The 17,844-nt window shown below is 36.8% G+C and overlaps 1 protein-coding gene across 1 annotated transcript in view; it reads left to right on the top strand.

The window, feature by feature from the left end:
* UBE2K (ubiquitin conjugating enzyme E2 K) overlaps nt 1-17,844 on the top strand; it is a 40,429-nt gene that overhangs the window by 17,815 nt on the left and 4,770 nt on the right. The window contains exons 3-5 of the mRNA XM_068943125.1: nt 4,740-4,798; nt 7,498-7,580; nt 17,318-17,417. Of these exons, the coding sequence (XP_068799226.1) occupies nt 4,740-4,798; nt 7,498-7,580; nt 17,318-17,417 (242 nt within the window). The remainder of the gene's footprint in view (nt 1-4,739; nt 4,799-7,497; nt 7,581-17,317; nt 17,418-17,844) is intronic.

Raw genomic sequence — 17,844 nt, 5'->3', positions numbered from 1 at the left:
TGTAGTGTAAGCCTTAAGAAACTGAACTTCAGAATCTACTGTAACTGTACATGTATTTCTGTGATCTAATGTGGTGATCATTCAAAAAAAATTGTTACGTTTTTCTATCTCGGGGAGAGATACCATTGTAAGTAAAGTTTGGGGTTAATCTGTGACATCCATGGATCGCTGTACTTAATTTATGCTGGAGTTGGGGAATCTATAGGAGAACTTGATATCTGTTAATGTCTTTGGAAAATTACACCTTATGACTTTCTAGTTTATTCTAGGTGATTATCAGTGATCATATGTCTCTTTAGTCTGGAAAAAGTAAGATAATTTAAAACATACAGAAACTAATAAAAACTTTATCAGAAGCTAGTAAAGCATACTTTATCCAACGATCCTAAATTGTTCAATAGCGCTTACGCAAACAGAAAGTTTACAGGTGTATAATATCTGTGGAGGTGGCAGAGACACCTTTAGTTAAAAGTTGCTAGATGCTTAATGATATAAGTAATGTGTATATATGTATGCACGCACACACACACATATATAAAAATATATGAAAGTTTAACTGGTGTTGTATCCAAGTTTTCAATGCCGGGATATCTACTGTGATTTGAATTTTTATCAAAATTTTCAGTAATGAAAAATGTCTCAAGAAGCATTTCACACAAATTGTGTTGTTGAAAACATTTTTTCACTCAAATTTTGAGTTACTCTAGTATTTTTATGCCTTGGAGCTAGGAAGAGAAGTTGAGTCTTGTCTAGAAATCAAACTCATCCTGTCTATTGATAGTTTGAAAAGTAAATAAATTCTAATAAGTTATCTAAATATAAAAATATCTAAAAGTGGCAGTGTATGCATATATACACATGCACTCAAAAGCATGTTCGTGTGTACTAGTGGGAATCCCACTGTCCCATTTTCCCTGAGCAGGACCTGCCTGGCGATGCTTCTCTTTGGGGCTAGAAGCTGCTTGTGCAGCAGCACTGGCCTTGATAGCAGGGCAGCGCCCTCAATGCTCCCCCTGCTGGGGCCAGGGCGTGCCAAGGAGCAGCAGGCCACCTCCCTCAAAGGCTGGAGAGTACTGGGTAGGGATAGAAGGTGGGGGGAGAGTGAAAACAAGTCTGGAAGAGAGCGAGTGGAAAAGTGGAAGTGTCTGTAATACCTCCCCTTCAGAACCTGAGTCCCAGGATTTCTCTGCGGCCTAGCAAAGATGGCAGTTCCCCTGTCCCTCCTACCCCCAGACCTCTGTATTCTCCTCTCATCAGCCACTGGCGTTTGGTTCACAGAGGAGAATGTCTGCTCGCCCTCTGTGATAACATGTACATTCAATTTAAAGGAAGAGCTGGGCTGTGGACCTAAAATACTGAGTCCTGTCAGTGACCTACTTGGAAGTGGATCATTCCAGTGGAAGTGGAATAGGTCTTTCAAAAATCTAGATGGTCTTGTAAATGCAGAGCTTATTTACAGATGTTAAGGTTGCAAAATTAAGTACTGGATACTAGGAAATGAGGAAACATCTGAATTGAGGTTTAGCTTTTTTTGTTTTTTGCTTTTTTTCAAACATACTTCATCTTCTTTGGGTGAGTTAGCATGTCACAACTTGCCATTTTTTTTCCTCTAGGCCTGTGTTACCTCCGTTTATAAACAGACCTTTTTTTAGAAAATGCGTTGAGAGTTATTTGAAATTTCTGCGGGATGCTGGATAATTCACTTGGACCAGAATTTTGAAAGTTTGAGCACTGTGTGTTCACATATTCAGGGTATCCAGCTTATGAAAATTAGCAGTATGTGTTTAGTGCAGAATTCTTCTGGTAAATATCACCTTGTTTGGGTAGAACTGTTGTATATACTGCTTATGGCAGGGATCTCATGGGAAAATAATGTGATCATATACTTCCACTAAGCTGCAAGGCATACGCCCCAAGCAGCAAAATTAAGTTACTGGCAGCCCTAAGTCTGGCATTTCTAACACTTATGTGCTTTACTTTGGAACTCCACCATTTCTTGAACGTGACTGATTCCTGTCAGATACAGTCTTAACAATGATGCAACAAATGTCTTATGGACACGAGGTAAGTAACTCGGTAGTTCAGGACAGACAGTTCCCTGGGATGGAAGGAAGTTCTAAGACCATGGTTAAGTGAAAGAGCCACAGTATTTATTGTAGGCCACAACTGATAAGGTATCTGAAAACAAAATTCTGCTGCAGCAGAATTCTTTTTAGGTCATGTTTGGACATTGGTTTAAGTAGGACTGAGAGGAAGAATACCATTCATAGTTGACAAATTTTTCAGCTTTTATTTTTTGTAAATGATTTCAACTCGTATACTGACCAATTTTAACAATGTTGCAAGACACACAGCTTGAAGTGATGCTGTTGCATCCCACATGAAAATAGATGTATTTAGAGAGAGGACCTTTGAAAATGTAGATTGAATGGCTGCTGTGTTTATATCGATCATGATCTTTCATTAGATAGATTTTTAAAACCTATAGATTAATTTGAAGCCAAGTTTGCGTGTGAGCCACAGTAATTGTGGGGTTTTTATAGTGGAGTATTTTCTTCAAGACAAATTATTGCAATTTATTTTGACTGTATTGTGAGAACTACTCTACTGTAGCAGTACAGAAAGAATGTTTTTCGGTAAATGGTTAATTTGATCTCAAGTGTTAAATAGTTGGAGGAAGAAGCTAAACATATGCCTACTGCTTTTAAAAAACATATTTCAAAAATAGGCTATCCCAAAAATATTGGGATACAAAAGCTAGTATGCTAGTCCTTTGCATTTTAAACATAATATTGAGGAAATTAAATTAATAGATACTCAGATAAATTTGTTCAGTCTTCAAGCTCGTATTTTTAACTGTAAATTTCAGTGCACAACAATGAATCTGTATAAATGATGTTGCCAACTCATTTCTCCTTGTTGTTTTAAAATCATTTGGAGTTGTATATTCCAGGTGGAAAAATTTGGTAGCTGAATAGCCTGTTATGCAGAAAATTGTAATAGCCTGTCTTTTACAGGCAGAATCTAATGGTAAACAGAAGAAATTGTAATATCCAAGGATAGGTTTTATATTTCCTTACAAAACGGTATGGCAGTAAAATCATACAGAGACTGATAGTGCTGTTTTTTGGTTTTTTTTTTGGTAGTACAGGAACAGCCTAATTCTTCTATTCTGTAGGAAAAAAAAATGCTACTGAATTATACTTTGATTCAAACTAATAAAAAGCAAGGTTATTTAAGGTCTGCTGTTGATGTAAACAATACATATCTTCATAAATATTTTAGCTGTGCTCTCCTAGAAGCAAGGATGAGAAATAAACTTAAACATTAATGGTGATAATTTTGGATTCATTGGCTTTTATTCTATTCTCTTTTCTTTTCTTTTTAAATCTTCTGATTTACTGCAGATTTAAGTGAGGGGTTAAAAAACACTTTTAGAAAGTAGTGCAAAATATCTAGCCTGAATGTTAGACTGAATTATGTGTATTTTGTCACAGATAAAATTCCCATAGACTGTAAGTGTTCGGAGTATTCCTGCAAGTTTTTTCATTCATGTGGGTCTCGCTGCTTATATTGAGACTACTTGAGAGCTGTGTATGTAGAGACTGATTAGCTGTAGAACAAATCGCTTTCGAAATCTCAAAGGAAATGGATTGCAGGTGCTTTAACTTTATTTCAAGGAAACTTATAAATTGTAATACAGTAAATTTAAGGATGGAAAATGTTAATTTCCGAAAGGACAGAGATTGACCGTGGAAGAAATTGCACATGAGGAGCAATGCTTTCAGTTTCTATAAAACTGAACATCTAAATTGGGTTATATGTTTTGTTACTCTCTGTTTTGTGGGTCATTAAACTGTGGCCTGGCAAATAATCTTAGTGAATAGGCAGAGAGGGCTTGAGATTGCCCCAGAAAACAGAAATATTGATAGAAAACTTTGAAAGTTAACAAAGCTATAATTGGAATAGGAATAGATAATGATACTGTAAAAGGGAGAGAAAAACAACTGTTTAAAAGAAGGCGGTAGAAGACAGCATGAACTTGGAGGACTGAACCAACCTTTATTACATGCTGTAATCTTGCAAAACATATTACTACTATTAGTATGCAAAAGTGTTTGCAGAACTGGAACGAAAGTGACAACTCCACTAGTCAGTGGATAGTAATGTAGCACGTAGTGGAAATAGTGTTGAAGCAGATCTTCTTCTAAAGAGTGGGAACTTTTCTTAAATTATGTAGTTGAACATTTTTCCGGTCTAGAAATTTTGAAAGGAAATGAAATTAATTTTGATTGTGTAATTTGAAGAAAGCTTGTTCATATGAGGCATCAGAAAACAGCAAAAATACTGTAATATTCCATATTCATCTTGGGCACTCCTGTGGCTTATTCCACTATCAGTTTTGGGACTATCTCGTTCATATTTTCAGTCTATTTTACTAAAATGGAGCGTGGAAATTATAATGATAAAAATGAGCAACTGTAGGTGATGTATACACTAAACATATCTAAGAAATATACATTCTGATTTTTTTAAGCAAACGTGACTTTGATTTATATGTATTTGTTTCTGTATAAAATAGATGAAATCTAGAAGATACTACTAGATAATGTTTTCTGAGTATATTTAAGTTACCTGACAACCTGTATATTTAGAAACATAGGCTTTGCTGTCGTGAGAATGTATGCTTGATTAATGTTCTGTCGTTTTAACTTCTAACTTGTTTTTGTCTTTTACAGGTGGAAGATACCAACTAGAGATAAAAATTCCAGAAACATATCCATTTAATCCTCCTAAGGTACTATAAACACATTTTTTATTTAAAAAAAAAAAAAATTGTCAGTAAGTTGTCCTTGAGTATTCTTTTGCTTGTGTGTATATTTTCTTTGTAGCACCCATCTCCCATTTTAGAGGCCTCCTTCAGATAGACATTGGAACTGTCTTCTCTAGTTAGAAATCATGCAGCATGCATAACTGCATCTCATTAGAAATGCATTCTGATTATTTTAGGGAGGAGCTTGTACTGAAATGGCTACCACCACCTTATTGACCCTCTCATCATTTCTCTTTGGCAAGATAAAGATGTTTTTCAGATGGTTATAATTTGATTTTTGAGAGTATTGGTTATTTTCACAGTATTATTGAAAGTTCTTTGCAAAAGAAATGCTATATTAAATACGTAATTATCCTTAACTAATTCCTTGGATTCCCTAGGTTATTCTTGGTTGAGTCTTGAGTTAAAGCCACCAGGTTTCCAGTAGTAATTAAGTGCAGTGAGAGGTACAGCTGTACTGTGACTTGAAGGAACGTTGCAAACAGTGTGGTCTTACTGCAACTCTATTGGAGGAATGCCTGAGATATTCTCCTCATGTTTGAATGTGTGAACAAGCATGAGAGACGTGAGAAATGGCTGTGTTAAATTCATTTGTGCCGTCAAATAAATTTCTTTGCAGTCTTCTGGGTTGTTCTTCCTGCTGTACATTTGGTGCAACTTATTTGCCCTTTCAGCTTTCCTGCATCTTTCCTGCATCTTTCTAGCGCTTTTAATCTGTGCCTGCACTTCCATCTTCAGAAGATAGAAAAAGAAATCAATAAAAAATAGTGTTCTCCCCAGGCCATGTGCAGCTGCAATTGTATGTTCCTGTACCCCAATTCAGTCTTTTCTTCAGTGGCTTCTGACCAGTCTTCAGACTCATGAGTTACCTGACTCAGCTTTTTGATTGGCTTTCTCTTTCAGTCTGAAAGATGTCTTTGAACTATAAGAACGTGTCCTAGATCCTGATTATTTTCACCCTGGCGTGCAGTACAGGGAAGGGATTGGGGACAAAGAGAAAGGGAGAGATGCCAATAGATTGTTCTTAGTTCTTGTGCTTTGAATCACTTCCTTGAGTCTGGAGTGAACGATGCAGAAAGACCTTCTTAATGAAAAGTCTGCTGGTTTCAGCTCTTTAATCTACATGTATTCTGGTGGGAGCTAAAATAAGGAGAACTGAAATGGGTCACAGACCCCGAAACATGGGTCTATGGACCATGGTGTAATTGCTGCTTTAGGGCTTGGTGGTTTCCCCTTCCAAAGCTTACAGACAGCCGTTAAGAGGCTCAGTGCACTGTGACACAGAAGTGCTTATTCTGGAGTCCCTGTAGTTTTGATTGGAGGCCTTTTTGCTTACGTTTAGCCCTGTCTTTCATCTGGAAGATTTCTTTATCCTGTTCAGAATGTGCTTTGGCAGCCATTGTTAGCCTTCATTCACTGTGAGAAATTACCTAGTATTTACATGACTTTTTACATTTTCAAAGTGATTTCTAGACTTGAGCTAGTTAATAAATGGTTCGGCTGACATGATCTCTTATTTTCTGTCCTGGAAAGCAGAACTCTTGTGGTCTCACCCAAAACCTATTTATATGCCATGATTGCACTAATTTTATTACAGCCCTGCACATACAGCGTTTTGCTGTAGTGCCTGACAAATAATGTGTTCTTTGTGCCGATTTGCTTGCAGATTAGGGGCAAAAGTTGAAGGAAAATCTGTGTGCCACGTAGAATGTTTGATAGGGGTTCAGGGTGTGAAGGGAGAGATGGGAAACACTTGACAGAGCAAAGTCACTAGAAGACATTTAACATGCAAGATGTTTAAAGAAAACAAAGGAAGAAATTCTGAAGGCAGCCAGTATATATGACTTTCAGAAGACTGTTTTCTGAGACTTTCAGAAGAAAATATGACTTTCTTTTAACCTTTTCTATGTTGGAAGAAAAATCAAATTGGATTTTATTCCTGCTTTATGAGCATAAATTATTTTGGTGTAAAAGCAGACATGATCAATAAGTGAATATTGGGACAAGATCCTTCCAACAGTAGAGAAAAATAACTGTCGTATGGTTAGATTTTTAGATTCGTTGAGAAGCTTTGTGTGTAAGGATAACAAAGATGATGAAACTCTGATGGTGAAAGAAGTAGTAGTCTTGCATCGACCAAGGAAATTTTATAGTATTTCATGCAGCTACCAACAATTTAGCTGAACAGTGAGATCCTATGCCTGCATTAAGACTTCAGGGACCTGTTTCCCTTTGATAAATGAGCAGACTTTCCAGTGTTTTAACTGATTTCTCTGACAACATTGGAAGTTGTATGTCTGCATTTGACCATCTGCTTATGTTAAAACACTGGTACTGCTGGAGGATATTTATAAACAGCTTGGTGTGATGAGGGGGATGTGCCCACATGAGAGTATATGAGAAAACAGGTGTGGATGATTTTGATGTCCTCAAATGGATGCTAGCCTGTTTCTGAGTAAAGCAAGGCTCTGTCTAACAAGTGTCCTTGCAAACCTGAGGCCTCCTAAAATATTCTGTTCTGGTTGGTTGGTTGGTTTTGCTTGATATAGCCTAAATTAGTATTTCTTTGTACTATAATTAGAAGTGGTACATTTAAGATACATTTACTTAGTGTACTGCATTTAATAAACATCTTTATTTCTAAAAATTATCTTGTATTCTAGGTGCGGTTTATCACCAAAATATGGCATCCTAATATTAGCTCAGTCACTGGGGCCATTTGTTTGGATATTCTGAAAGATCAATGGTAAGTTTCCATACGGATTTAAATGTACAAAATCAAGTATACCAGAGTCCTAAATAATAGGCAACAGCTCATGTTGCTTTTTACTTTGTATTTGTAATCTGATATGTCCCTAAAGCTGAAAATATTTCAGTATAGTATTTTGAGTTGAAAAGAAGATTCTAATGAAATGTGATTGGATGGTAATTTTGGAAAACACTGAGTAGGTAAAATAGCATTTTTGAGAACTTTTACACTAAGATTATGGTGAATGTTTCACTTTAAATACAGATATATTCTTTTTGTTTTCTCTAGCAGTTCATGTTTTCTTTGTGCTTAGTTCTTCAGTAACAAATAGTGCTACCTATAGTTGCCTGCATTTTGTCCATCTAGTCTCCTAAGGTGTACAGAAAAAACAAAGGCTTGTCTTCTTTCTGATTCTTGATTTTTGTACTTCCAAAGAAAACTAGTTCTGATGGAGGTAAAACAGTAAATGGAATAAGAATCCGGGAGTGTGAAAGGTAACAGGCAGGCCATAGGAAGGCACCGTAGAAAAATGAGGGCCTGGAGAAAAGAGACTGACCGTACTAATTCTCTCTGAGTTATCGTTGTTAATATTTATGACTTGAACCTCTGTAAAGAATTTGTCTTTTAGTTGCTTGTCAGCTGCTGACAGTTGCTTAGTTAATATGTTACTGACAAAGTTTTAATAGCCAAAGTCTGTGGGATAAGCCTGTAGGTGTCCAAACTATAACAGCTGAACTTGTATCATTTGGAAAAACAAACCACCTTTGCTATTGCTTGAAGATTATGTGCATCAAACGTATGTTAGATTCGATATCTTAAGAGTGGAATTCATTTATCTTTGTTTTCCTCCTGTCTAACCCAAGAGAACAGGACTGTAATTCCCAACTAGATAACATTGGGATACCTAAAGCATACAAGCTTCAAATGCTCATAATTTCAACCCCTTCCTCGAGACCAAGCAGACATCAGTTGGGCTTGGAGGAGAAACCCCAGAGCAGGAAGTGAGAGATCAGGTTTTGCAGTGACAGATCTAGCGTATCAATTTCTTACAGGATTAGAGGATCACACAAAACGTGTGGTACTATAGTCCAGTCTAGTGTAAATTACTAAGATGAAATTGTAAGTTGTTATTAGTTATCTCTTTCATTTTCAGAACTACTATTTTTTTCTTTTCCTCTTTTCCTACAATCTCAGAGCAGTTGTCCTTCTTTCAGGCTGTAAATCTCTCGGGATACATGCCATGGTACATACTGTAGTTTCTCTAGTAATAAAGCCAGTGCAGTTTTCTACCTGAACCTAGTTATTCATTCCATCCCACAATTGTACTGAAGATCAACACTTCTTCAGATGTGCAATGCATTTTCCTGAGATGCTCTCTAAACCAGATTAGTGAAAGAGCACGAGGGTGGGTTGGTTGGTTGGTTTGTGCTGGGTTCTTTTTGTTTTGGTTCTGTTAGGCAAAATAACTATTGTTGTTATTTTTATTTTATTTTATTTTTTAAACAAGGATCATTTCACTCATCTGAACTAGAGCACGCACAAACCTTCTTTGAGTGAAATATGCCTAGCTGGGGGAGTAGGTTTAAGTAGTGTGGATATGGGAGGGCAAAAATTCATTATTTCTAGCAGTAAAGGTGGTTAATGTGGAACTGCATTCTAGCTTCATTAATACTTTCTTGAGAAAACTTGTCCCATGTTGAAGGTCAGGATTTTTTCCTTCCATATTTTGATACTTCTTTATCCACAGCCTAGTTGATTTGCTCACAATATCAAAGTCTTTATTTCCGAATTAGTGTTTTTGGTAAAGAAGGCTGGATGATCTTGCAGCTGTGGCATGGGACTGGGATTCAGGAGAAGAGATTTTGGTTTGCACAGCCCTGGAACAGGTCTTCTGTTGTCTTTCAGCATTGCCAAGCACTGTAACAAGTCTCACAAAATTCAGTCTTATTCCCAAGCTGCTGCTTTGGGAGTCAAACAGTTAATTTGTTCTTTAAGATGAAAGTTTCAGGCTTTTGCAATTGCTGATCAACCTTTTTAAAAAACAAAAACAAAAAAACCCTACTAAAATACCAAAAGGCAACAGAGGAAGACCCAAAGAAATCATGAGCTTTAAATTTTTTATTTATTCCTCCCCTTGAAATTTGGGGAGGAAGAAAGGGAGAGATCTGACTTGTATTCTAGTCATCTTTGAAAGTTAAGTTTTGCACAGATCACTTAATCTGTACCTTGATGCCCCCAGTTAAAAGAATATTCCTACCTGCCTTTACCAGGATAATTATAAAATAGAGATTTTGGAACAAGAACTTGCCTTCTGTGTAATTAGACAGTGATTGGCACAGGGAGCACCACAGTCACACCATCTATATACTGCTGAACTCTTCCTTCTGAATGCTGTCTTCATTTGGAAGCTTTGAGGAAAGAATTTTCAGAAAATATCTCTCTCTCTTTTTTTTTTTTTTCCCCCTCCTCCTCTGTGTGCTGTGATCCCTTTTCAGATGGCTCTTACCGTAGTGATCCTTTCATTTTCTTGTATTGCTGCTTTTTTTGTAAGTGAGAGAAGATTGCTTGAGTTTTGAAGTGCTTTTTTTAAACCCTCTAGTCCTTTATTGGAGGTGAGGAACCTGTGTGGCTACCTGTATCCTCTGTTGTTTGAAAGAGTTCAGTAATGTGGTAGATTAGACTTTTTTTCTTTTTCAGCTTCCTAAAACTATTTCTAAGCCATATGAATAGTGAATACTGTTTCAGAAAAGAATTTAAGAGGTGTATTTATGTTGATAGAAGCATGTGCTGTTTTAACTGTTTAAAGTGAGAAATGCCCACGTTACCATGGTTAAGTTTTTCCCCAGGCGTAGGTTGAATAACAGTTTGAATAAGATAACAGCCTCTTTAAAACAAAACACAGCAGCAAAAAAAGCCAACACCTTCCCACCCAAGCCTTGAAGAGTTCATTTTAAATGAATTTCACTAGGTGCTCAAAGGTGAATGGTACAAACGCAGTTCTTAAAATATTCAGATAGCTGTGTTCTGGAAGATGTATTTAGTCTACAGTCTTTCCTGTCCAGTGTTTTAGTAACAAGATTTGTTTCTGAAGTGCTGCTTCTCTGACTTGTAGTGATCTTACTGAACAATTCTCTTTTTGTTGCTATATTTAAATGTAAATCTCAAATTCCAGTGCATGTTCATCATTTTCATTGAGGTCAGTGGGAGCTGAAGGACAGGGTTTGGCCCTGTGGGACTTCATACTTTTTTTTTTTTTTTTTAAGAGTTAAACAAACTGATACAATATTCATTAACATATGGTGAATACAAATCCAAAGATTTTAATGTATTTGGGTAGTTAAAAATTCATGTCTCTTCCCTCCTCACCCATCTCATGATAATGATTTTTTGTTCTAATGAGCATAGTTGAGGTATTGTTAGACATATTGGCAAGAGGTTTTGTCAGCTTGTAAAGTCATTTAAAGGGTTTAATGAATTTCTTTCTCCATGGTATATGTTTGATGCTGAAATTCTCTGCAGCTGTAATTTTTCGTCATATTTAGATTTGCAAATACCTGGTATGCCAGTTAGTGTGCAAAACAACCGCTGTTTGCTGATGGAATTAAAAACGGGGAGATGACTGTATAGAAGGAATACTATTTATGCTGATAGGATATGACTTTTGTTGTGCAATTTCACTTGCTGTAGCCTATGTTTATCTTTCTGGCTAGTATTCTGTCTGAAAAATCTGTTCTTAAATAAAATAGAAAATGTATCCAGTACTGTATATTGAAACCTGAGAAGTAAACTACTTGAGAATTGTTTTGCATAAATCCCTTGAGCAGTGATTATCCAGTAAATGTGTTGTGGCTGTGTGCATGGCTATAGGAAATTCTTGTTTACTGTGGGTTTGACAGTCAAAATACAAATGCATAATAAGAATGTTATTTTCATAGTGGCTTTACTGGAGTATTCTGTCTTTAGTTTTGATTGAGGTGTAGAAATCATTATTGTAAGAGGTATTATAATTAGAAGAGGCATACAATCAGCAACCAGCTAGCAGTAATAATTTTTGTGGTGCATTTTCTTGGGCTTTCTGAAGCTGCTGGCTTTGCTCAGACTCAGTGAGGATCACTGAGCCTCTGTAAAGCTTTGAGAACGATGCAAAGAATATTAACGTGGTTTTAGGGGACTCTTCAGCATGCAGGGCAATTTGTCCCCCTGCATTATGTCAAAACTATTCTGTTGTCTGCAGTGCTTTTTAGGGTGGCTTGGTTTGCTTTGATTTTTGTTGTTGTTTGTTGTTTTTTCAATGGGTGCCCAGTCTGGTATTTCTCCTGTAAATAGTGACTATACCACAGGTTTCCACTGAAATGCCTGATGACCTTCCTCCCTACTTCCAAATTCCTTGAATCTTTGGTACAAATTATCAGAGCTTTTTCTCTCAGATTAACAAGCTTAGCTATTTCACAAATGGAATAAATATTTATTACAGAATTGGAAAAATGTCGTCATTCCTGGTAACTAGAGTAGAGCAGCAGTCTCCTGGCTGCAGGTGTTCTTGTTGCTCTGCCAGGTTACCTCTCAAAGTTGAGGCATTACAGAGACCGTTTTCAGAGAGAAACACACAGAGCATAACTAAAAACTTCCTAAATGGAGAATTATTTAGCATTTAAAAATAATTAAAAAAAAAAAAAGAGGAAAAACTGGCCAAGTTTTGTAACCCTCTTAGGACTTTTTCTGGTCGTTGAAAGGTAGATTTCTTATCTCAGGCATGCTGGACACAGCTGGCTTGCCATGCTTTTTTAACATTGTCGTTATATTCATGCCAACAACCGCTGCCGCTTTTCAGTGGAAATGCCCCAAGATGTTTTTGTGTGTGTGTATATATATATGTATATGTGTGTTTGTGTGTGTATGTGTATATAAGTATATATGTACGTGTGTATAAGTGTGAATACATGTATACGATTGACTTTCTTTGTTCTGGTTTGCTTCAGGTTTCCCTTACAAATGTGGATGGATAGCCTAATTTTTTTTTGGAAAGCCTTTAGTCTGAAGTTCTCAGAAGGGACAGCTATTCCCTGTAGTGAACTCTCGGTGGTTCACTGGTAGATGTCACTGGTCTTTCCTGCCTGTTTTTGAGGTGTCAAACCAGCAAACTTGTGTAGTGGCTAAGCAGTATTTTGGATTGAGGCAGGGGAGGATCAAGGATTATTGTAAATTTTCAGACACACGTGAGTCAGTAATGTTGAGATTTTGAAAAAGGCAAATAAGATGCTGGGATGTAGAAAACTATACCTGAAAGACTCATGAATTGCCTTTTGCTTATCGTTGATAAGGCCTCAGGTGGCATACTGTACCCACTTCTGAGCGTTGCATTTCAAGAAAGATGGGTGCCAGAGAAAAAACATCCGGGGTGAGTAACAAGAATGACACCTAATTAAACACGATCTGCAGTGAAAGATTGGAAAGCCGTTTTAGCATACAGAATAGCAGGTACACTGAAGCACTGAAATAGATTTCTTTTCCAAGAAATGTGAGTGTCTCCAGTTAAGAACAGATCAGGCAAAAATCTGTCAGGAGTGATATAAAACCTTGCCTTTGGCAAAGAGGAGAGTTGGTGGCTTTCTGAAATTTTAGCTTTTTTTTTTTTTTTAAAGTAGATTTACACTTCACCAATTTAAAAAAAGAAAGAAACAAACAAAACCCCATGCTTATAGCTTGTTTGAGTTACCAAAGGAAATTGCCTGATCTTTGTGAGAGGTTGCCCTTAAATACATGCCTAGAAATAAACTTCAAATATAAGAACACTTGGATTTTTTCCATTCCTGAAAATAAACCCTTGAGGAACATTGGAAAATGCAGAATATGTTTCTTTCCATGGTTTTAAGGAAGAATTCGCACAACTTTCTTTGCAGCACTTTCCTTTCTAGGATATGTGCCTGGGCGTGTGTGTGTGTTTGTGTGTGAAGGTGTTTTTTTGTGCAGCAAGCAACCTATATCTTCCTCCAGAACTGATGGTGGAGAATTGTTGTTTCCGTTCTTTGCTAACGGGAGGATCAAGTCCTGCTTTTCTAGTATCTGCTTGTAGTTCTGAGCAGTCATCTCCATTCACTTTATCCTCCCAAAGAAGGTAACAGGAAAGAAGAGCTTTTTAAGGAAATTGGGAAAGGAGAATCTGTTTTTAGCTGTCTGCAGTTTCTTCTAGAAATCTAACTTGTCTTTGGAAAATAAGACTAGTCTATGTAGGTGAAGACTTTGGTACTTTCTTTGATAAGGGAAGATAATTGAGATCCTAAAGATAGGCGATGTTACATGAGTATACAGTACTAAACGTGTCGTCCTCCCCCCCGCCCAACATCAATCACAAACTTTGTTCTCCTTTTTATTACACGAAGCAGCTAAAGTTGTAACAGGCTTTTTTCCCATAGATTAAGGATATTTCTTCTTCGAACTTTGTGTCTAATGGACACTTTGTTTAATTATGCATGAGCCATGAGCGCCATGTCTGAGAAATGAAACTTGAAAATAAATTGTAAATTATATTTTTAAACCTTTTTGCATATGTAGCTAATCTAGTCTTGTCTATAAACTTACAATTTCAGAGTCTGAGTTCTTTGAGAGTTAGCATATAGCCATCTGTATATCCAAATGGATGAGAGATTTATTTTTATTACTCGTTTTAAAATCGGAACGTCAGAACAGAAGTTCAGGTCCCAAGTATGCTTGAGATAAGAATCTGCAAAGAGAACAGATGAACAGGGCTGAAAGGGTCTAGCAGTGTTGGAGCCAGAGCCAGCTGGAGTCAGCACAGAACTCGTGTTCTAGCCGTTCGTGGCCCCTTTTGCACTTAGCGATGCCTCCCAAGGCATCCTTTCCACTCTGCAAGGTAAAGTGTAAAAAGAAGTAAACTTCTTGTAAAAGCGGCCCAAGTGTGTGAACCCCTTTGCTGTGTTTTATTCTAGTTTAAATAGTGGCAATATTTTCAGACACCTTTGAAGTGAAAAGATTTCTATAAAGAAAAGTACAGGACAGCTTTTATCTAGTGAAAGTAATTATGGTATGAGTTAGAGTTGATCAAGTTTTCTTGTTAAGCCTGCCTTGAAAAATCACGCTAGATAGTGTAGTAAAATTACCTAGCGGAGTCAAAGGACTTCAGGTTTTAGAGCATGCCTAGTGGTTGTGGTAGTTTCTGAAATTCCCTGCAAAAATGTGAAAGTGATCACATCCATTCAAGTGCAGAAAGGTCTGGAAGACTGCATTCAGGTGTCAGAGAAGGCTAAAAATAGTTATTTTTCAAAGTAGTTGCATCTTCAGGTAAACGTACTACATGAAGGTTCATTTAGTACTAGCAGATGCCACTGTGAATTGTCATCACTAAAGAGTTCAATTTCAAAGGACTATGAACCAGTAGAGGTCACAGAGAACAGAAAATTACAAGAAAATAGCATAGGTACCTGTAAGGCAAAAATGTTCTGTCATTCAGTGGTGGGTTGTTTTTGGTGGTGGTGGGGTGGGTGGGTGTGTGCACGTGTGTGATTTAGGTGTGGAAAAAACAAGATGCTTTGTGCTTAGTGTTAAATATGAAGTTAGCTTGGTTCTCATCGCACAACTAAGGGTATGTTTCAGTAAGTAGGTGTTCTTTATCTGATTATATTTAATCTTACTGGTTAATTCCTAGCTTCATTTGTAACTTAAAGAAACGTTCTTTAGTTTGGAAGAGATGGCCAGCTTGGAAGTTGAAGCGCTTAATCTTAATTGGAAGAGAAACCAAATCTGAAATTTGGAAAAGTCAGTTTAGTTGCTAAGGAATATGTTTGGAAATGGAGAATTATATGTTGTGAAGTTTTTGTGATCCCCCCCCCCCCAGCATTTGTACTTCTAAAAGCATGATTTTTTTGAAGAGTTAAATCTGCAAAATTCAGCTAGAGGGACTTTAAGCTGATGTGGCAGTTGGAAAGAGACAATATGTGCTAATTAAAATCTCTCTCACTTGGGATGTTTCTCACTTGCATTTTAATGTAGAACATTGCACTGTGAAAGCTCAGTGATGATTATCATGTTTAAAAAAAAAAAAAAAAGCTAAATTTCCAGGAAAAAAAAATCTTTCAAAATTGGAAACAATTGGGGAAGAATGTCTTATTTGAATGATTAGTGATGTAACTTGAAAGCTGTACATATGAGTCTCTAGGAATATAATATTCAGGTGTCATAAATGTACCTCTGATACTTTACCAGCATTTATTTTCTGCCCTTTTATGCATGTATTCTGCCATGGTACCTCAGTACAGTGCCACAGTACTGGAAAACAGGCAAGCTTCTGAAATCTGACACTGGAAATACAGATTTGCAAACAGTTTCCTTTATATCTGCACCCTTAGGTCAGACTCTTCCCCATCCACTCTGACTAACTGCATTCACTTTCAAAGTCTTCTGAAAAGAAAAAACTTTTCCCTTGGTTTAAAAATTGAACAACCCATCTGTGAGAAATTGGGTGCTTCTTTCCTGATTTTCCTTTAGCATTTCATGTGCTGTGACCATTTTGCTCAAATCCAAGGTTTCCCGTTTTCCCACTTGCCATTCTGCTAAGACTTAAGCACAGTAAATAGTTTGTGTATTATTATTCTCCATGCCTTTCTGCGCCTGAGCCGTAACAACTGGGAGTCTACTAGCGCTCCTGTTACAGAGAATAACTCTTCACCTCAGCTGAAACACGCAACCACAGGTTCTTTGGGTCCTTACTCAGTTTCTAGTGTCAGCTGAACTGATGGATCACGGAGATGGTAGTCAGGAATCAAAGCCTAATAAAATTGTTTATTTAAAATGTGGCAATTTTCTAGGCTTACAGTGTTTAGCTAAAACTTCCTACTTTTACTTTTCTGAGCAATTAAGTTTTACATCTGTAGTTGTTTTTTTCCTTCTCAGATTCTTTAAGTCTTATTCTAAGATCTCCTCATTTAATTTGAACGCGAAGCGTGTGTAGAAGTTGAGTGCTCCAGCCTCTAGAACTCCTCCAGCTCCAGCAGGGTTCTTGAACAGGTGCAAAAGTGTGCCTTTAGGGCATCGTCTTGACTGCAGAAGTGCTTTTCTGGCCTCCTATTGGGTTCAAATTCTGTCAGTAATGTCAGATTGAAATGAAAGAAAGTGGAGATGATTATTTTCAGTTACACAGTTTTGTAATAGCAAAATCCTTTTTATTATTCAAGGAGTAGTTCTCTACATAAATTGTTAATCATTCTTACTGAAAAATATTTAGACTGACACAATGCAAAAGGTCTCAAATGTATAAAAGTGCTTATCTGTTACAAGAATTAAAAATATAGGTCACTATTTCTGTATATGCTACTTTGCCTCAAAGAGTGCCAGCAGAGGGAGCACACATGGGCTTACCAGTTCAGTATGCAGAGTTTACTCCTAGTAATACTGGTGGCAAGGAAAGAGGGGATGAGCTTTAAGTTAGCTTTATTCTTTAAGCAAAATGAGTTTTGTTAAGTGGGCAAAGTCAAATGTGTAGACCAGGGATTATTTTCCCGGTGCTTAAGAAAGCATTATTAATAAGAAAGTATGCATTTAAAGCCTTGTTTAAATATGTATAATGAATAGTGTTCTAATACATATAAGCTGCAGCAATTTAAAATTATGGTTCTTACACTTACGGCCTTTATTTCTGTATCTTGTGCAATATTAGAACAGCAGTAAAGATGAGTATAGGCATGGGATTTGGTAAAGTCATTTTCAAACTGTAATTTTAGGGCAGCAGCAATGACTCTAAGAACAGTGTTGTTATCGCTGCAAGCGTTGTTGGCAGCTGCAGAACCAGATGATCCGCAAGATGCAGTAGTGGCAAACCAGGTAAGATACTTGGTTAACTGTGTGTACTTTTAACACTTCCTTAAACTTTGTTAACTCCAATTGGGTCCCAAACCTCTTCCTTGGGAAGAGAAGAATTGTAAAGGATTACTGGAAAATTGCTTGATGATAAGTGGGGGTTACTACAGTGTTTTGTGCTCCTTACTCTCAGGCTTCCAAAGTAAATAGCAGTTATTTTACAGTGTCAAGAGGTTATTTGATTCTCCTTTTATTCAGCTTGTGAGAAATGAATTCCAGTATAATTTTTCCTTTTACAATCGAAGGCTTTTAGTATACGAAAAGAAATGTTGTATTTGTTTTAAGTGAGTTTTAAGTTTTTGATGCTCTTTTGGTTTGTCTTAGTATATAGTCCCTCGTCTAGCTCAGTGTGAATATTGTTGAACATCATATTTGTTAATGTCAAAATTTT

This window comes from Struthio camelus, chromosome 4, assembly GCF_040807025.1.
Source record: "Struthio camelus isolate bStrCam1 chromosome 4, bStrCam1.hap1, whole genome shotgun sequence".
NCBI classification, from domain to species: Eukaryota; Metazoa; Chordata; class Aves; order Struthioniformes; family Struthionidae; genus Struthio; species Struthio camelus.
Note: the sequence above shows the minus strand (reverse complement) of the source record. Positions and strands in the feature narration are given on the sequence as shown.